This window comes from Phyllostomus hastatus, unplaced genomic scaffold (genome assembly GCF_019186645.2).
Source record: "Phyllostomus hastatus isolate PE091 unplaced genomic scaffold, TTU_PhHast_1.1 phas_contig_40, whole genome shotgun sequence".
Lineage (NCBI taxonomy): Eukaryota > Metazoa > Chordata > Mammalia > Chiroptera > Phyllostomidae > Phyllostomus > Phyllostomus hastatus.
This window is the reverse complement of record NW_025333872.1, coordinates 21,978,872-22,000,817: the sequence shown is the minus strand read 5'-3', so window position 1 is coordinate 22,000,817 and position 21,946 is coordinate 21,978,872. Positions and strand designations below refer to the sequence as shown.

At 34.1% G+C, this 21,946-nt stretch overlaps 1 protein-coding gene across 1 annotated transcript in view; it reads left to right on the top strand.

Moving 5' to 3' along the window:
• EYS (eyes shut homolog) overlaps nucleotides 1–21,946 on the top strand; it is a 1,607,944-nt gene that overhangs the window by 1,319,444 nt on the left and 266,554 nt on the right. Inside the window, 1 exon segment of the mRNA XM_045842859.1 lies at nucleotides 14,310–14,474. Coding sequence (XP_045698815.1) covers nucleotides 14,310–14,474 — 165 coding nt within the window.

Genomic DNA, 21,946 nt, shown 5'->3' with positions numbered 1-21,946 from the left:
AAATATTTTAGGCTTTGCAAGACATACAGATGACATCACAACTCTTCAACTCTGCCCTTGTAGCAGGAAAGAGCCAAAGATGCTGTGTAAGATAATAGACACCAGGCAACAATAAAATTTTCCTTACCCAAACAGGAAGCATGCTGATTTAACCTGCTTGACAATTCCTAATGTAGATTAGTGTTGGCATTTTTATAGTTATTCTTAAACAAGACTATAAGAAACTATCTTCAGAGTTAGTAGTTCATACAAAAGAACATAGCCATTATAATCATTATAACACTTTACAAAGTAAATTACAAAATACCAAAATTCTACCTGATGCATCTATAGATGCTTACCATGGTGAAATTGATTGTGGCAACAAACTTCACCCAGAGAAAAAGAAAAGGTTTCATGTGTTTTCTCCATGTTTTCTTATTCTAGGAACTAAAATTATCTTCCATTTACTGAGTGAATACTACAAAATAGAGATTGTCCTTTACAGTATATAAATATTATATGGTTATTTTCTTCTCATTCCCAAATGAGGCACGTAGTATATTGCCCATTTTACATATGAGTAAACTGTAGCTAAAAACCCTAACTACCACAACTTTTATGTGACAGATATGAAATTCAAACCCTAAAATAGCTTTTCAAAGGCTATGCTTTAAAAGCCAAGTGAATATGGAACATTGTTAAATATAAATTTTAATTTAGTCCCAATTGGAAAAAAATGAAATTTACTTTCATAAATGTTTATATTTATCATAAGACTATAATTCAACTTAAAGATTAGGAAATATTTTCAGATATACTTGGATATCATATTACAGTTTTAATGTTGACTATGAGCAAATGCTTTTTTTTTCTCTCTCAGCCAATAGCTAAGAAGAGAGTTTGCAGTTTCCAATCAACATAGCCTTAAGGAAAAAGCAGAATCAAAATTTGCTTTATAATTACAGAACTCAAAAATCTGTTTAATTTGCATTGTCATTATCATGGTGCCAATGCAACATTTATCTCCTGACTAAGACCTTAGGGGACAGGCAGATGATATGAATGTAACATTCTCCCTGGGACCTCATTCAAAGTAACAGTTGTATCAAAAAAAATTGCTAAAATGTGTAGAATTAATTTGCCTGAAGACGCAATATTCTTATCCTGTGTTCATTAATAGAAAATTAAAATTTACTTGCTATGTAGAAAACCATTGAATTTGAGAAGAATTTGATTCATGTAAGGGAAAGGAAAAATAGTATGTGAAGAGTCATCAATCCCAGGTTGGTTGTCAGAAAACTCAATTCTAATCCTGAACTTTTAACCATCTAGTTGATGACTGGAAACATCCCTTACCCTCCTTGTGCATCAGCTTGCTCAGCTGTGCAGGCATTTGGGTGGGGTGTAGAGAGGATAACTATAAAATTCCATGATTTTATTACTGAGAAAAGGATTATTAAGCACATACCTAAGCATTGGAGTTAGCTTTCCTTATAGCATACTATAGGGTCATGTAATTAGCCCTGTCCTGTTCAAAATTTTTTTAATTTAATTTTTATTTTTAATTACCTTTTACTTTTAATATTATTTTTATTGGTTCAGGCATGCAGAATAGTGATTAGACAATCATATATTTTACATAGTGTTCCTCATGATATTTCCATAAACCAACTGGCACCATACATAGCTATTGCAGTATTATTGACTATATTCCCTATGCTCTGCATCAGGGGACCCCAGCCCCCAAACCACTGACTGGTACCAGTCTGGGCCTCTTAGGAACCTGGCCCACACCAAAGCTTACCTAAAATCTGCCTCCTGTCTTTGCCCCAGCTCCTCCCCATTCACAGTGGGCAAGCAAGTGAAACTCAGGTGAGCTCTGCCTCCTGACCCCACCCTGCCCCACCCTCCCCCACAGAACCTGTGCGTGGTGCTTAAAAGGTTGGGATGGCTGCTCTACATTACATCACTGTCATATTTTGCAACTACCAATTTGTACTTCTTAATCCCTTCGCCTCTGTCACATAGTCCTCCAACCCCCTCCCTCTGAACCACCAGTCTATTCTGTGTCTACGAGTCTGTTTCAGCTTGGTTTTCTTTGTTTATTTTGCTCTTTAGATTCCACATATAAGTGAAATCATATGATATTTGTCGTCTTCTGACTTACTTACTTCACTTAGTGTAATACCCCTTATGTCCGTCCATGCTGTAACAAATTGTAGGATTCCATTCCTTTTTACAGCCAAGTAATATTCTGTTGTAATATGTACCGTTACATTTTACCCACTTACTTATTGATGGGCACTTGGGTTGCTTCCATATTTTGGCTATTGTGAATAATGCCACAGTGAACACAAGGGTGCATAAATTCAGTGTTTAGTTTACTTTGGATAAATCCCCAGAAGTGGAATTGTTGGATCATAAGACAGTTACTTGGATGGGAATGTAGTCTTTTTATCAAATTTCCAGGTGAAACAATGCCTGAAAGAAACATGAATATGAGGAATGACAGAATTAAAGCCAAAAAAAAAAACTTTGGCAGCCTGAAATAATAGGCCAATTCAAATCATATGGAATATATAATTGAGATAAATATCTGTCCTTATGTGCAGATACTAATGGCTCAAGTATACTCCAGGTTTCATACAGTAATATTAGCCATTGGCAGTATATGGCTATGAGAAATTATTTGGGACTTATAGATCTATAATAGATATCTTTCTAATATTTTTAACATTCCATTCTTCTCTACCATTATGAAAGACTTTGGTATAGAAATCAAAGTTTGGAATAAGCCTGGATATCTCTCTTCATGTCATCACCCATCATCACTTATTATTCTTCATAAGTCATCTAATTGGAAGTATTAGCACCACCATAAATCCATGGCCATCAACCTATGTTGAATTTTCTACATAGTTCATAGTTCATTAATATTATTTCTGTTTTTCAGCTTTTTCCCCCAGCTGCCACAATGACTATTTTAAATCTCACCTACATTCTCAAACTTTAGACCTTCACTATCCCCCTCAGTCTCAGAGGATGAATTTATGTCCTACTTTTCTAAGAAAAATTATTGCCCTCAAAAGGCATCTCTTAAAACTGACTTCTAGAGTATCACCCATTTGTTGTTGTTGTTTTTTCATTTCTCCATTACCATAAAGGAAATTTCTAAACTACAGACCAAGCCAATTCTTCCATTCATGCTTTGGCTCTTATAGTAGATATTTCTCCTACAGTGGGTATCCGTCATTTTTGGTTACTCTTTCTGCGTTTTATAAAACCCCTTGTTATGAGACTTGCCTCTATAACATTACACATCACTCAAATTTCCACCTACCTTGTAACTAGGACATAAACATGGCAGAGGCCCTCCCAGTCAGGTGCAATTCTTTTCTTCTACTTAAACCAATGAGAGTGAATTTTGCTTTTTGCAACTAAGAACTCTAAGAACTGAAGATGGTACTCCCTCTCTCCTTTACAGAAACTGTGACATGTTCACTCTCCCATATCTACAATTTCTTCTGTCCTACTAGACCCTCTCAATAGCATTTAAACTACTGTCCTGCCCATTTCATGAAATCCTCACAAGGATCTCAATGCATTCATTTATTGCATTGATTAGTACTTCTAATTCCTTACTTCCTAGTTCTGCCATAAAAGACACTCTATAGCAGCTTTTTACAAAATTGAGGGTTCTCTCTTACTAAAATATAATGCCACTTCTCTAATGTCACACGTCCTTGTGATGCCTGCTGTCCCTTTTCAGTCTCCTTTGCTATTTACTCTCCCTCCTCATAATTCCTTAAGTCTTGATTTTAAACTTTATTTTCTTCTTAATCTACTCATTCCCCCTAAAAAAACACCTTTTACCCTCATTGCTCAGCTTCAACAAGCAATATGTTTATAATTCTAAAATTTATATTTTTAGAATAGACCATACCTCTGAACTTTAGGTCTATATAGTCAATAAATATCATATAGACATCTTCACTGTGTCTCCTTTGGTAGCACAATCAAATGTTCAAATCTGAATTCCTGGTCTAAATGCACACAAAGAGAGAGAGAGAGTGAGCGGGGGTGGGGAAAGTCAGTCATCCACCAATACTTGATTTTTTTTAATAACATTCCATTATGTATGCATAACACATCGCCAATAGTTTGTATACACAGTACACCTATTCACCCAGTGCCAGATACAGGAAATGTGACAACCACCAAAGATCAGTGTGGAGTAACCTCAGAGAATGTCTATGTTTTATACATATTTAATATTCTACTTCATTCTTTACTGCCAATTTCTATATTACTGATGTGAAATGAAGTATAGAAGGGAATGAGAAAGGCTTTATATTTCTTCCATGCTTACATTTTTAAAAAGATTCTTTAGATTCTATGTGCACAAAATACCATTAATCACCAGGCTCATACTGTGTAGCACTTTACGATGTATTTGTATCCTTAATCCAGCAGAAGTCTATATTCAGCTATAGAAAGAAGACAAAGTGAGCCTACCAGCTAAACGGTATGTTTGCAATCTCTGGCTGTGATTTCAAAGAGGCTTCTTTGGAAACAGTTTTCTATCCCACTAGTTTTTAAGAGGAGAGGGAAAATTGGTTTACAATATGAACTTTTAAACTTCACTTATTTTCATACCAATTGCTTGCCCCACACTTGAACCCAACAATTTCCCATATATTCAAGTACTTTTGTACTTATAGTTCTTAGCCAGAATCAAAGCAGTTTAGCTGAATGAGACTGTGCTGTCATATGGACCACAGATAAAAAGACCACGCACATAAGTGGTGGCAATTCAGGGACTTTCTAATGTTTTCCCCCTACTTTTGAGCTTATTAAACTAAACTACTGAACCTTTTCCAGTTTATCTCTAGATTTTGACCTTTATTTGTCCAAGTCCTTACTGCTTTGAGGCATTTCAAGTAATAAGGTAGTATGCTCATATAGTTGTAGTCATAATTTCCTACTGTTTGTAGTAATCCCTGAACTTTTTCAGAATTTATGATTATTTTTCATGCTTGAGGTAACTTTCTAATCATATCATTGATATTGCAATAGTTATCTCAAATGACTATAGTAGACTAAAAATTATTCTTCTGTTGTGTAGATGTCTAATTCTTGAAAATGCACTTGCAAGTTATTGAAGAAATGAAAGGAATAATAGGTTGGACCAATGCAGGGACAAATGATCAAATAAAAGACTAAAAGAAGGTTGAAAAGTGAGAAATTTGGAGTAGTACTTAGGGCCAGGGAGTACTAGGGTCAGGAGAAAACAATACTGTATGTGCCCGTGATATATTTTTACTAATGTACCATGTACTTAAAGTTGAGGAGGAAAGGTGTAATAATGCTAGGCTGATAGGCAATGTTTACATAAGTAGCCACTTCATATTCAAACCTAGAAATTACAAAAACAGTTTATTACCCATGTACATAAAGAAGCCATTGTAAAGGCTTTGCTGTATGCAGTGGCAATAATATATATTATGTATGTTTTAGAAATTAAGAAAAGGGTCTCTGATGTTACATGTTCTGGGTTGACATTGCCTAGCTGTGTGACCTTGCACAAGTTACTTAACTTTTCCAAGCAGTTGATTCCTCATTTTTAAAAGTGGATAATTATAGGGTTGTATTGAATATTAAAATACATTACTCATATGAAAATAATCCTTAGCACATTTTTCACACCAAATGAGAGCTCAAAACATGATATACACTGGTCAGAGTAGTATGAAAGGAATGTCACAGGGACTATGGTGTTCAAAGAAATAGGGTCTTCAAGGCTGTAGAGTTAGTAAGGAGGAGAAATCAGCTGGAACACGGGGGATCATGGCCATCAGGGTTAGACCTCTGTGTTGCAATCAGTCTTCCATAACCGTTTGAGAATCAAGTTGTGTATTTAAGAGCCTCGGTTTTAAAATTCGTAAGTAGCAGAGTCAGTCCTCAAAGGCAGATATTTCTAACTGTGCACCATTCAGAAAATTGTTTTCCTTTTAAAGAGGCTTAAAGGTCTCGGCTGTCATCTCTTATTTAAAAAAAATGATAATAATAGCCCTTTTGAAAGCATTGCCTGGCACATAATAGTACTCAATAAAAGCCAGCCAGTATTAGAGGAGGATTCTGACTCTTCATATTCTCCCTCTCCTCTTCCATCCTCTCTCTATTCCACCTCTCTCTTTCCCTCTTCCTCTCCCTACCCCATTCTGTCCTTCTCTCCCCTCCTTCTTAGCCCCCCAACACTGTCTGTTTCAGATCTCAGATACATCAAATTATCTATATTGGTGAGCTGAAGGTGGATATTTATCATATTTGTTATCTAAGCCTGAAACACACAAGTGATAGGCAATGTATACAGCTTATGCATGTAATTGACTTAAAATTAAACTGTAGATGGTAATGGCTACCCAAACAAATTTCTGTGACAATGTTAAGACTGAATGGGACTAGTGGAAATGTTGTAGACTAGCAACAGTTTGAAAACCACTGTATTTTTAAAAAAAATAAATAAAATTAATGGAAGAGAGGACTGAGATTTACACAGAACATCTGCACATTTTTGGAGACATATCACCATTTTTGAAAGAAAGAAAGAAACTAGGTGACTGGCTAATAAGCTTTTGTCAAAACCAGAGGCTTTGAATTGCTTACTGTAGTAAGACATCCCAAAGGAGGGGAACCCTTTTTAAAGTGGATAAATCTAACCACCATGCTGAAACCTGGTGGTTACACCTGAAACCAATACAAAATAACATTGAATGAAAAATGTAATTGAAAAATAAAACTTAAATTAAAAAAGAGAAGGAGGAACAAACTTTAAAAGAGAAAAGGCAAAAAAACTGCTTTGGGTATGTTGAGTTTAGGTTATCTAAATTCCTTCCAAGTGGATCTGTCTAGTAGACAGCTGGACATACAGGGTCAGAAGCTATCTGTGCTAAAGATAGAACATTGAGAGTTTTCAGGAGCTAGGAAGTAGCTGAAGTTATGGAAATGAAATACCCAGCCAAAATTTCTGAACCAAAAAAATAAGGGATAGAAATAAAATAGAGATTGGTAGCTATTATGATAACACATCCAGACAATGTGACATATTGATGATTCTTTATCTTTCTTGTCCTAATTTTATTTTTACTGAATGGAAGATATTTTTGATGTGCCAAACAATGTTTTACTTAGTTTTATTTTGTAAGAGGACAAAAGTGGGGTTATAGCTCTAAAGCCTCAGATTTTTGAGAGGGTCAAAGGACTCAACAGGATGATCTACCACTCTTTGACGGAGAAACCAAAGGACAAAAAACAGCATTGCTAGAGTGGCTGTGACAATGAAGAATGAGAAAGGATTTTGTTTTGTTTTAACACATATTGTTTCCTGGTGCATAGCTTTGGTCAGATGCAGAGAAACTCTCTCCATGCTTTAAATGGATAAATGTTAGTTCTGCCCTAATTTTTTCAGGAGTTTTTTTATTGGGGAGAAAATTAGATGCCTCAAAAATAGCAGCAGAACTAGCAGCAGCAACAGAGTTGTTGATAATTTTTATCAGGTACCTAACAAATTGATTAATACTTATGGATTAATATAAATGAGAATATCTAATATATGGAAATTATCCCTGTAAAGGTAATAATTTAGCCCATAAGTCATGGGCCCATAAGTCATAGCCCATAAGTCATAGCCCATAAGTCATAAGTCTGAATCTAAAATAATTGTTTTAATTCTAAAATAAGCAAAAAATGTATGATGTAGTAAGAATGTTTAGTATCATTTATAAAATACTATAGTACTATACATTATATTATATGTATAAATACTACATGTACCATATACAGGGATGAGCTAAATTAGGTTTATAGTTGTGAGTACATGAAAGTTTATTCTTATATTGTTATTTATTATTTTATTATTTATTTGTATTGTTTATCTCATTAATATTAGTTATTATTTTATATCCTTATCATTTACCTTTTAGGTAATGCTGGTGTTAATTTAACCTACTTTTGTCCACCCCTGTATATATAAATCTTTCAGACATCAGAGTTTCTCATAGTTAATATGTATAATATTAATTTCATAGGTCTTAGAATTTTATTTTACAATTTTGGAATAATATACATGGTTGTAGCTTTTGTATCTTTGAATACTATTGGTTAGATTTATTATTTTTCAATGATCCTTCAGGAAGAGGGATACATTAATTTATTAACTAATGATATTCATGTTCATCACAAGACTTAATAAAATTAGCATTATAAAATGAGCAATGAAATTTTTTAAGTAAAAACAAAATATTAATAATTACATTGCATCAGTCTTATCTACTTTTTATGAACTTAGTGAGAATTCATATGATGTTCTTTCTGGGAAAAGCAAGAACAGATTCAACAAAAACAATTCAATGTTATTAATTTTTCATTTCTATTTAGTAAGTTAAGTATATCTTCATTATAAAAAAGGACTAGCAAGCAATATCGTTTCTTCTAGTACCAAGAATTGCAATAACATTGTATATGGATAATTTGTGACTTATCACATTTGTAGCTTTATTTGCATGTCAGTATGTCAGTTTTGGGGGTTAGATCCTAGGGAACCTTTATACTAGGCTGAGGGAATTATAATTCATAATGTAGACAAAGGAGTCCATTTATATTCAGAATGAATAAAATGGACTCTGTTCAGTTGTATTGTAGTCAGGGTAGAGGTCCTAATCTCATCTGTTTTCGTTGTCATAAAATATTCCATGGTGCTCTCCTGAATTAAATTTCAGTAAGTTGTTGTTATTAATTGACTGTAGTCCTGAAGTATTTTGGGTGAAAAAATTATACTCACCCATATTTCTAACAAAAAGTGCTTCAAACTCAAGTACTATGGTTTATTTCACACCTTCCCTTGACAATTTAAGAGTTTGGAGGTTTGTTAACATAACATAATTTAAGGATTCAAAAGATTCTCCTTTTGGGTTAATTTACTGGCTTTTTCCATGACTTGGAACTGATTTTAAATTTTGTTAACCATATAAAAGTTAATATAATTAGTTAGATCAGACTATATAACCCTTTAAGATAGTTAAATATTATGTATGTCTAAGTTGTAATTAGAAGCTGCTAATTAACTACTATATAACATATTTTGTAAGGTTTTTAATACATATTTTCATATAAAAACCCTGGAGGTTTTTTCCCATTTATAATTGGAAGAGAAACAAATTTGGAATGTGTTCAAATAGCATTGCCTGAAGAGGCTTTTGGAAACAGCAGGAAACACTTCGCCTAACCCCAATTAGTCTTGTTTTCCACATTCAGGGCAGTTCTGTTTTTCAACATATTCACTAAACATGATGATAATGAAAATTAATGTGGTTAGAAAGCAATTCAATAGCAAATGTTTATTGTTCATAATTGTTGTTCCCTGCCATAATTTTCATAAAACCTGTCAGCTCTGAAAACAAGGTTCAAGGAGCGTGTGAGTTAGGAAGTAGGCAGGTGCGCCTGAATTATACAATAGATGTGCTCTTGTGAAATAACATGGAAGTCATTTTTAAGCAAATTGAATTATATTTCTACTGCTCTTGATGATTTTACTACTTCTCAGAATAAGTAAAACCTATTATGAATCCAAATTTGATTCATATATGAACCCTCATAAGAAGAGTGTTCTCTTACAGAAGTTTTCCTTTGGATTTATTAATAATGTAAAAATGCTTAACCACAGGAAAAAATGCCAGAACCCAATCTCTATAGTCTTTCTTCATCTCATTTTAATTATAAGAATATTTTTTCTGTCTTTTTTTTCAAAATGACCACAAATAACTGTTTTAGTTATAGTTTTATATATCTAAGAATGTATTTGCCTACAATATACAAAACTGTTTGTGCCATAGGAAAATGCAAAGATGAACCAGTCACAGATCTTTCTACCAGAGAACAAATAGCGTGGAAAGGTAGATGGAATAGGTTTTGTTATACTCTTCCTTTTATCTAGTCTTACACCTCATATTAGACTTAATGGCCCTTAGTGAGAAGAAATGTAAGAAATAATAGCAATATAAGCAAATAATAACAATATAAGCAAATAGGGTGGCATATATTCCCAGGAGCCAGGAAAAATTCTACCATATCAGGAGAATAAATTTTACTGACTTCTAACCTGGAATTTTCTTCCATAAAGCTAGAATTTAAGCTCATGAGGGTGAAGTATTTATCTGTTTTGCTCACCATCTATCCCTTGACCAGTTCTAGCATGGACTAGCCACTCAATAAATATTTGCTGAATGAATGAAAACATGAGTGACTCCAAGCAGGATAAATAAAAGTAGTAGAAAGAAACAGTTGCTAAAACTATATTATGGTAGAATCTCAGATATGCAACATTTAAATAGTTGCTGAGTTATATTATAAAGATTCTACTAATTTAAAACCCAAGTCCATCTCTTTGTAATCTTATCCATTTTCCTCTGCCATAGCCACATCTAAATTTGTCATCCAAACTTTCTCGAGTGTAGAGCTGCCTACATTGCATTTTAACTTGATGGGCCTATGTTTTTTCTCCTTATATATTAAAAAGTGGTACATGTGCAGTTCCGAATCTGTTAATATTCTACTCTATCTGGTCCAAACTAATGATGTTGCGGCCTTTTGTGGTCACAAGACAGCACATTCATCCTCTCACTCGTACTTCCCTTGATGTCTTCTAAGAATTCATTTATTTAGAATATTCTATTTCTACTAACCAAAGTTAATTTACCTCCTTTATCCAATGTAACAGATTCAGATTTATTATTTTATCAGCTCTATCCAAATTTCTTATACCTGTAATATAATGTGGAAAACATGCACCCACTAAAAGTTGTAGCTATTAATATAATATGATAAGGAGTTCAAATTTGGGGGAATATTAAAGGTGAGCCTTGAATGAAAGGAAGTCTTATGTGTCTGGGATTACGGGAAGGGCATTCCAGACAATGAGAACAGTGTGAACACAAGTGGAACCACAGAAGAAACTGTGGTTCAGCCTTGCTGGTAGATATGTGTGTGTGGAAACACAAAAAAGAAGACCATGGAGATCCTGGTTTACTCCATAAGCCGATGAATTATTCCGTAGTACTGAAGATCTTAGATGATTACGAATGAGTGATGCTGGCCTGACAGCAATGGCAGCTATCAGATGCTACAGGAAGGGAGGCCAGTTAGAAAGAAGCTGTTGCCAATACTTAAGTTGAAATGTAATGAGAACTTAAATAAGGGCAGAGGTAACACAAGGGAAGTTGCAAGATTCTATCTAAGAAAGAGATAACAGGAATCAGCAACTAGTTTGAGAAGAGATGGGTGGATACTGATGCGGAGTTTCTAAGCCTGGGAGAATACGTGCTCTGAGGAAGAAAATGGAGGAGGATCAGATTTAGAAAAGACATAGATGAATTATGTCCCAGGATGGAGCTTTGGAAACAGCACACTATGGAATAATTGAAAGAACAATCTGAAAAAGTGCTATTGGGAAGGTAAGAAGACAATCAAATTGTAGTATAGTGTTGTGAGGGACAAGAAAAGAGAAAATTTTAATAAAAGTAAGTATTAAGTATTACAGAAATTTCTAGGCATATTAGCACTGATGAAAGGTTTTCTGACTAAGCCTAAAAACTTTGGGAAAAAAAAGATCCAGTAAAATAGCCAGTCAGGTAAATTTCTAGGAGTTAAAGACTGTGTGTAGGACAAAATTTTTTTAATATTATATTACCATATAAATTAAATCAAGCAGTTTGCTAATAGATAAATTATATTATTTGTATCTGATAATACAAAATTACAGCTACAAACAAGATGTTAGGCATAAACTTTTTTTTACAACCCAGGATATAAGGTCATAAACAAAATGAGGTGCCATATCTAAAAGCAGGTTTTAAGTGGGAAACACTTGATATAAAAAGGGGCAGCATTTGAAAAGGAGAGGAGTTTAGAGATAATGCTTTTGAGGACAACGGTTTTGTAGAAAGCTATCAGCCAGCCTCACTCTTTACACTCTCTCACTCACCGCGTGACAGTGTTTGGTGGTAGCTGTAACTAGATCACCTGGGAAAGAACACTATGGACCAACAGTCACAATTCATACCTGAGAAATCCAAAGCAGCCTGTGTGTGTGTGTGTGTGCATGTGTGTTATGGAGCGAGAGAGAAGAGACTGAAAATTAACTACACTCCCACAGACGGTAGAGCAGGGAATGCAGGAGTGTTTACCATGAACTAGATAGAGACCCTCAGAAAAGAGATTTGACCCAGAGTCATTTTTTGTTCTGCCCAACTAGTTTTACTAGTTAGATGACTGGGACCACCTTAACATTCCTTTCAGGGTGCCTGAATGCTAGCCAGGCTTCTTCCTGACTCCAGGCCTTTGACCTCACTCTTCTTAGTGCATTTACTTTAGAAAACTTTCAGTTATAAATTCTCTCTTTGGCCCCTTGAGATGTAAATCTTTTTGAAAGTTTTTTGGCAGTTTGCAACCCAGGAATGTCTTTCTCCAGAACCTCTTTCAATTGTAATCAATAAAGATCATGGTCCTATCTCCCATCTCTATGGAATGGCAGCAACCTAACTTCAATGGGTGCCTTGCTCCAAGCTGTAAATTACCTCTTGCAATGAAGACATGAGAAAGCTTACATTTTGGGGGGTAAGGCCAACTTGCAAAACAGGTAGCCGATGATCCCTTCATCTCAGCTCTTAAAAAGTCCACCACTTTTTGTTTCAGAAAGTGGAGCAAAGACCGAATTCTGGCCTCTCTTCACTATTGCATTAGCCTTCAAAATGTGCAACTTTGTCTTTGACACAGGGAAGAGGCTGTCAACAGCAGGGGTCTGCATATAATATGAAAAATCAGAGTGGGACCAAGTTAAAAGTGACAAACCCAAGGCAGGCTATAGCACAAGTCCTACAACTTGCAGTTGGCAGAGGGTTGCTAAAGACTGCACAAATCCTCATGAGTCATAGGGTTGCCAGATTTAACACTAAATATAGTGGACACTCAGTTCAATTTGAATTTCAAATAAAGAGCAAATAGTTTTTTTAGTCTAAGTATGTCCCAACATTGCATGAGGTATACTAAAAAAAAATATTTGCTGTTTATTTGAAGTTAAAATTTAACTGAGCATCCTGTATTTTATCTGACATTCCTACCATGAGTGAAACAGATCATTTTAAACTATTCCTAGAGAGCAGGAGGCCTGCTCACAATATTAATCACCAGCTTTAACAGCTCTCCTTTCTTTATAGTTCTCTCTCCTTTAAACTGTGCCTTCACACCTTGCCCTCTCCCATTTGAAACTAGAAAGGTCCAAAACAACAGCTGGCCTGAAGGGAAGGGGGTAAAAAGGAAAAAAAGAGCAGAAACCAGGTTCTTTCTGCCCTTCAATACAGACCAGTACCAGGCACCCTATAGGCCATGACTGGTAAAGCGGGTAGGGGAAGTCATATCTTTGAGGAAGGGTAAGTGTTGATGAATTTCTTAGACCAAATATGAGTTTTCTAATTATTGTATAAATTAGAAAGAAAGCATGAATCACAGGGATTGCCAAGTTTTCACCCAGAGGCAAAGAAACTTCCCCATTGTGAGGGAGACAAAAAAATAAAGCTGCATTTTCAATATCTTATATAATATATTTGCTAAGTGTGCCAAGTCTATAGATCTAAACATATATATGACAACAAAATAAATACTTTTTAAAATTTATGTGCCTCAGGATTTTATGAGATTAATCAATTAAAATATTAAGAATTCTAAAAGAGGAGCCCTAAAAATGAATAGCCTTACATATTATAGTAATGCTCCTTATAAAATATTTTACATATTAGTGAAAATCACTAAGTATTATTGAATAATAATAAAAGGAATGTGACAATTTTCTAATCTTTTTATGCCACAGATTTTGGGGTATAATTACATCAAATAAAGTTCATCAATTTTAAGGCTATAATTTGATGTCCAGCCATTTGTACTGCAGAATATTTTAAGAATCTAATGAAAACTATTATTTCACAATTTTTTTTCATATACTTTCAGAGTGTTTATTCACCCTTAAAGCTCATCCATGAACAAAAAATTAGATTCTTGCTTCAAGTCTTTTCCTCTAGACTGGTGGTTAATTATATGAGACAATGACTTTAAAAATGTATTGTACTTATATATCTAAGTTTCTTAAAGTTGGGCCTAAATAATATTTATAAATATCAGTTTTATCTTTTTAAATGAATGACAACTATTAATATTATATTCTTATCTGCTTGATTAGCAATATAATATATCAGAATATAGTAACATGGATTTTTTTTTAGATGCAGGTTTATTTTTTCCATCTTTCAATGGGAACTCCTATTTAGAACTGCCTTTTTTTACAACCCTAAATGGATTGAAGTTTCTGCTGGAGAAGGAACAAAACAGAATTGTTACCATCTATTTGACTGTAAAGACAAGTGCTTTGAATGGAACCATTCTCTACAGTGAGTATTAAATGCCCTCCTATATGTTATGTTTCTTTCTCAAATGATAACCTATTAAGTCAATGAATTATTCATTTAAATATCATGGGGAAACTTTACTAGCCTAATGCATGAAGCATTACAAAAAAAAATCTTGCTTCTTTCTAGTTTTTGTTAGAAGTTTCTTTAATTTATGAGTCATTCAATGGAACATGACTTACAAACAGGATCTGAACCAGTAAGGGAAAATACAGCAAGCATATGAATTTGACAGCATACTGTATAGCTATAGCAGTAAAACACAAATGCTGCAAATGTTTCAGAGCATATTTTTATAATATTAATCACTAAGTATAAATTGAATGCAATACTTGTTAACTTGGAAAAAGGCATTCCAAAGCTGGGATTCATTTGACAATTGGGAAAATTCCTATCACTCCTTTAGTGTCAGTATTATCTTAAAATTACGTTTTTTTAAAAAGTATTATTCACAATATTTGTTTAAGGAAATCCCTCTATATGCAGGATTTTGTATATCATGCAATATGCTCACAAGGATCTCTGTAACCAGAATCTATGGGCCTCTTGTTTCTATGGCCAAACAGCACTAAAGTGTATTACTTATAATATTCCAAATGTGACAATTGTTTTATTTCTTTTGGAATGAATGCTCAGTAGTTTTAACAATTCTCTATATTGGAGGTGTAATGTTTTCTTGGATAGATTATCTACTGCAGGGCAACTCATTATTCCCTAGATCATTTTCTCTTCTCTTTTAAAGTATTTGCGAAATTGATTCATTATTCTATTCTTTCTTTCTAAACAAAATTAAAACCTTTTTATTGTTTGACTTTGAGTAAAATGCCTAAAAGGAAGCATTTTTTTTGGAAACTGGGTACAATCAGAAATTTTGAACATTAAGTTAAAACTGAGAATTTATGTTACATTTTAGAAACAAACTAACTTGTCAGAACTAGGCCAACATTATTTATTTCTAAGGAATGTAAGCACCCATGTTTAAATGATGGCTTTAGAATGTCTGGCTTATTTATGTTAAAAGAAAAAGAAGTTTAAAAGAGGAAAACTTGTGTTTATATTCAAAACTTAAATGGTTGTAGACGACCATGAAATTTAGAGTTAATGGTGCATTGCAGGGGAAACAAAACAAAACCACACAGAACAAAAAACACAAACATAATTTAAAGCCACAAAACAAGATTATTTTTCTAGCTCTGCAATCTTTTAAGTCATATAGAATTGGAAGGTGTTTCCTTGTGAAAAGTGTGTTTTTACTAAGTAAAAACAGCTCTTGACCAAAGAAGCAGCCGACCTCTGGGAATCCTCCTCCTCTGGGTCCTTGCTTCTGGCTCATGGCCATAGCACCATTCAGTGTGCTCTCTTTCTGAAAGCTATGGAAATACATGCCCAGCTTATATACATATCTCCTGCTCTCATTGGTTCCTTCATATAAACCAGTAAAAACCCAAGATGATATTAGTGTTATAGGATTATTTTTGCCTTTCATATTCACTGACCTACCAAAAACATTAAGCTAGAAATTATCGGTAAGAAAGCGGTGCCATTGTATGATTCCTTAACTCTGTCGTTGTCTTATATAATTGTTGTTATCACAGCACTGGATACATCAAGCCTTTTTACTCATTGGAATTTCATAGCCTCTGAAAATATTTTTGTCTGTAAAGCATTCTTTTTCTTCATTTGTAAAATGGTTATTCAGTCCTACTGAGGGAATACATCAGTTGCCTGTTTCATGAGGTTGCTGCTTTTTTAGATTTCGTCAAACTCATAGAAGCCTCACTACAGATGAACACAAAGATTTTTGTGATTCAGTTAGACACCCATATTTTATAAAAGGTATCCCTTAACTTGACTTAAGGGCTAATTTCTTTCCTGTTTTGTGTAGGAGCAATTAAAAGTAGTAAGGAAATTAAAACAGATGTTTCACTTTAGAGTCTAGAGGTTGATTTTTATCTGGATTTTTTTGGTTTGTTTTATTTGTTTTATAGTTTTGACATTTTTTCTATTTTGGAACATTTCAATAAAAACTCAATTCCATTCTACAAACATTTATTGAACATTGGTATTTTGTATCATCAAATATTAAAGGGAAAAGGATAGAGAAATACCAGGTTGCAAGCCAATGTCAGGTTTGAATTATATTCCTAGTTCAAAACCGTAGATTTATCTTTTCTCAGTTTGCCTCACCAACTAATTGATGTTGAAAAGGAACAAAAGGAACATAAAACTTGAATCCTTATGGGGTTATAATAAAAATCCTTAGAAAAGATAGTTTAAAAAAGAACGCTCTGTGGGAGAGTGACAGCTCTGAGAACAGCAGTCAGGATGAAAAGCAAACTTTTTGAATTTGCAACTGAACCAATGTGGAATTCTGGAACTCAGTCAAAGGAGCTACTAATAGGTCACAGGAGAAGGGATGAGACCACACAAAACTCTTTAGGTGCACTTTCAGAAAATGAGCTCTCTTCAGCAAGCGGTATCAATCAGGAAGTTTCGTCATGGGATATATTACTATGCAGTTGAATCCATTCTGTGCTGCTTCTTTGAAAAGAAATAAGCATGCCCTTTGGAAGTATGTGATCTTTGAGAATTAGGAGCAGACATATGACCAAGTTACAGGAGGCAAATTACATGAGCAACTCCAGTGGGAGAATGGGATTCAGAAGCAGTCTTTATATTATGTAATGTTTGTATTTAAGAAACAAGGTAAAAGAAGGACTACTTTTAGGTATTTATTCCAGGTAGGAATAGATAGAACAAGTAGGATTAATAGGCCCTCCCTTTTTGTGCATTTAGTTAGAGCTAAAAGGAGAGATTTCTGATATTGCTGAAGAAAGCAAATTAAATCTAAAAAATCAAACATCTGCCTTTCTCTGTAAAATGATTCTCAGCAGAATACACAATATCTTCGTTAGCTACTTATGTCAAGGTCAATGAAATCTCATGGTATTTCCTGACATCATATCAAAGAGCATCTTTTCTTATAGAAAAATGTTTGCTGCCACAAATAGTAAGGGTATTAATGTTAAGTGAAATAAGTCAGAGAAAGGCAAATACCACATATTGCCACTGATATGTGGAATCTAAAAAACAAGATAAACAAACAAAATTGAAACAGACTCGTATATACAGAGAACAGACTGATGGTTTACAGAGGGAAGGAGCCTTGTGGGCTTGGTGGAAAAGGTGAAGGGATTGAGAAGTACTAATTGGTAGTTATAGAATAGTCAAGAGGATGTAAAGTATGGCATAGAGAATATAGCCAATAATATTGTAATAACTATGAACGGTGCCAGCTGGGTACTAGAGTTATTGGGGGATCACTTAGTAAAGTATATGATTGTCTAACCACACTGTCTAAACTACAGTGCCCACCTAAAACTAATACAAAATCATATTGCATATAAGCTTTAATTGAACAATGAAATTTTCTTAAAAGTTTGCTCAGTTGCTTTAATCAATTTTGCAATGCACACCACAAAATTTGGAGGGTATCTTTGTCCCTTCTTACTAGCACCCAAGGGAGCTTGAACCAGGTGAATATGGGAAGAAGTAGGATTGAAAACATGGATGATGAATTCATACATTGCCATTCATTAGGTGTGTAGAGATTGCTTTTTGTCTTATCTTTTTTTATGACGGCAAAAGTCTAATTCAACAAAACTTAACTGAGTGCCTAGAAAATACACCACACTCTGCTAGACACTGTGAGGGATACAAAGATGAATAAGAAATGGTATGTATCCTGTTTCTCACCATTTAGCAGAGAGATACTATGAACATCCTTCTATGCGAAAGCTGATCATGATAGGTCTTAAAATAAGAGTATCAGTTAAGAACTGGGCTGAGAAGAGATTCCTTACACTAGGAATCTGTGCTTATATGTCTTCACTAAATAGAGGTCACCTCATAACCTAGACCTGTGTTTCACATCTGTACTCCACCAACCTCCTCAATACTCTACTCTTACCTTGCATAAAGTAAGCACTTGAATAGTTCTTGAAGTTCTATTTATGAGGTACTCAATTTTGATGGTTGTGATGAAAAATTGGTAGGTACTGAGACTTTATTTTAGAAAATGATTCTGTTAAACATTGTTACACTTTCTTCCTCTGATAAGTTGGAAAAAGGGGTAAGATTTCAAGAGTCGAGTCAAAATGTAGTATATATCAAAGATAATTTTTCCTTGGGTCTACTTGATCAGGAGCAGAACAGGGTGTTGGCAAATTTTTTTCTGTAATGGCCAGAGAGTAAATAATTTTGCAAGCCATACAGTCTCTGGCACAATGGTTCAACTCTGCCAAATACAGCATGAGAAGAGCCATACATAAATGTAAATAAATTAAATATGACTGTGTTTCAAAAAACTTTACTTACAAAACCAGACAATAGCAGAATTTGGCCTATAGGCCATGATTTGCCAACCCTTGACTTAGAATGCTGTGATTCATTAAACTTCTCTTGAACTAGAACGGTCATGTTAAGAACAATTAGACACCATTGCTATGACTGACATTTATGAAGAAATAAGTCAGTGGGAGACACAACTCTTTTTCTGAGCTTCTGATGTCACTACAACAGAGAATGACCTAATGAGGAACAAGCTTGCTTCTAGTGGGCAGAGGTAGGTATAAAAAACAAATGAACTCAGTCAAGGATTGAGATTTCTGCCATGACCATCTCAAGAAGAGTATAATCCAGTGATTAAGAAAACTATTCAAGCTAGACTACCCAACTCTGCCTTTTGGACAAGTTACTTAGTGTCTCTGTGCCTCAGTTTCTGTAAAATGGAATAATATTAATAATGATGATACCAAAGATATCAAAGAGTTGTTATATGACTGAGAGAGTTAACACATTCAATGTGCTTAAAACAATGTTTGTCACATGGCATTATGAAGTAAATACTAAAAATCTTATTCAGATAATGCCTTAATCTCTCCTCCTTTATAACTTGCCCGGTAGGGACATCTGGGAACTAAAGGCTTCAGATGGTATATATTTGCTAAAATGTGTCTTTAGTGTTACCCATTTGATAGACGTATCCATTTAGGGAAAAAATAATTAGACTATAAAAAATGCTAGATTCATGAATGTGACAGTAGTGTGATAGTACAATTTTTTTAATTTTCATTTTATCTATTTCATCCAAATGAAGAGAATTAATTGCCTCTAAGAGTCTTGTATTACAGATTTTTTAAAACTAGCTAAACAAAATTAACAACCTAGAAAAAAATTAAAATATGCTGTCTATCAATTTTAGAGACTGGCCCAGAAGCCATTGTACAGCAGCATGATCGTGGGCAGACTTGCCAGGATCCTGCAGGTCTCCTTAGAGCCCCTCTGCTTGCCATCCTTCCCCAGACTGACTAGCTCACCTTAACCACCTCACTGTTACTCTAAGGTATCTTTTAACCACGTGCAGCTGCTGCTAAGGTTGCTACTGGGGTTACTGCTTCTCTTTACGAACACTACCCTTTAAGGAGAGCCTGGAGAGAGGAGTTCTAAAGCTGCAGCAAAAGCATGTGTGTTCAGTAGGGAACTCAGCGCAGGCTCAGAGAGCAGTCTTTACCACTTAGCACAAAGGTGACACCAGGAACGAAGAGATCATCCATCTGCTGCCGCAGGCACCTCGAAATGTCAGTAGGTGACCCAGGGTAGACTTGAACCTAAGTCAGTGTGAGCTAACTGTACAACATGGGTAAATCAATTAACCTTTCTATGCTTTAGTTTGACTATAAATATTGCAAATGTAATTTTTATTACTTAGTTCACAAGATTTGAAAAAATATATATAAAAGTGTTTTGAAAAATACAAAGTGCCATAAAAATATACAGTGTTATTTCTTTTACAAAAGGTGGTAGAGGTCCATGTTACTTTATAGAAATTTACAAATTTGGCCATCTACATGCATGATTTAATAAATATATTATTTGTATTAATCACTATCCATATTATAAGGAATGATGTTGAACTTCATTTTAACTCAAACGGATGACCAACTGATGAATCTCTTCTGAATGTTTATTTATACATGATCGCAAATCAAATTGTCATTAATGTTTGGGCGCAATCATTGTAATAATTCAAATGGAGAAAACACCCATTTCTAATAGACATAGTAAACCATATAGCCATATCAATCATAAATGCTCTATCTTCAATGAAGTGAGAAGTATGTATGCTTACAAAATGTCTGACATACAACCCAATGCAATACCCAAGTGAACCAAAATTTTTAAAAAGTTGACTAGGATATCATTCTTGCCCTCTTATCTGGATTATTTTATTATTATTTCTTTCTTGTGAGACTAATAATTTATATTATATACAGGATGAGGCAAAAGTAGGTTTACAGTTGTTCATATGGAAAATAATACAGTGATTAATAAATAATAAAAGAAAAAACTCACAACTACAAACCTACTTTTATCCCAGCCTGTATAAATATACTATATATAAATTTCAGACTCAAAATTATGGTATTTTCTTCCTAAAAAGCTATGATATTTAGAAACTAGAGTACACTGTTTTGCAAGTAATTATTACTGATTATTGTCCTAAGCAGCATTTTTAAAGTTAATAAATTTTAAATCAAGAGATACAATCAATGATTTTATTAGGGTAAATAAAATTTGAGAAGTACAAATTTTACAGTTTCAAAATATTTTCTGTATAAATATTCAGAAAACTCACAACATACTGATTTATTGAAAAAAAATATAAGATACAGGGAAATGCCTAGAATTGTATAGGAAATGGAGAAGCCAAAGAACTTACATGCACAACCCATGGACATGAACTAAGGCTGGTGGGAAGGAGGTACCAGGCAGAGGCGGGCAAATGGGGGAAAACTGGGACAACTGTAACAGCATAATCAATAAAATATATTTTTAAAAAAATAAAAGAAAAAATTACTACACAGCCTAAAAACATGAAGAATTATCTCAAAAAAGAATAGGATCACACTTCTTGACTAATGCATCATCAAGTATCTTTTCAGTGAGGCAACAGAATGACTTTCTTCAATGGTTTAATAATGAGCTCTTCTAAAGTTTTCAAGTCCTGTCCAAAGGTAGTACAAATTGCAATATTATAAGGAAAAAGACACTGCTTCTCACATTTATCTGTGCATGCATGTGTGTATACATATATACATACACACACACATATGTGTGTATATATGTGTGCATACATATAATCTTATACATTTAAAAATATATAGGGTGGGGCAAAAGTAGGTCTACAGTTGTGAGTAAGCCTACTTTTGCCCCACTCTGTATATGTTAGAGAGAGAGATATCAACATTTGTTTGTTGTCTTTGGGTTGAACTAAAGTTAATGTGGCATATGGAACCTATAGAGTTTACTATAAAAATATACATCCTTCTAACAGTAGTCATTGCTTATAATATTCTTCAGTACTTCTATTTTGGAAATTTTATATTCTTTTT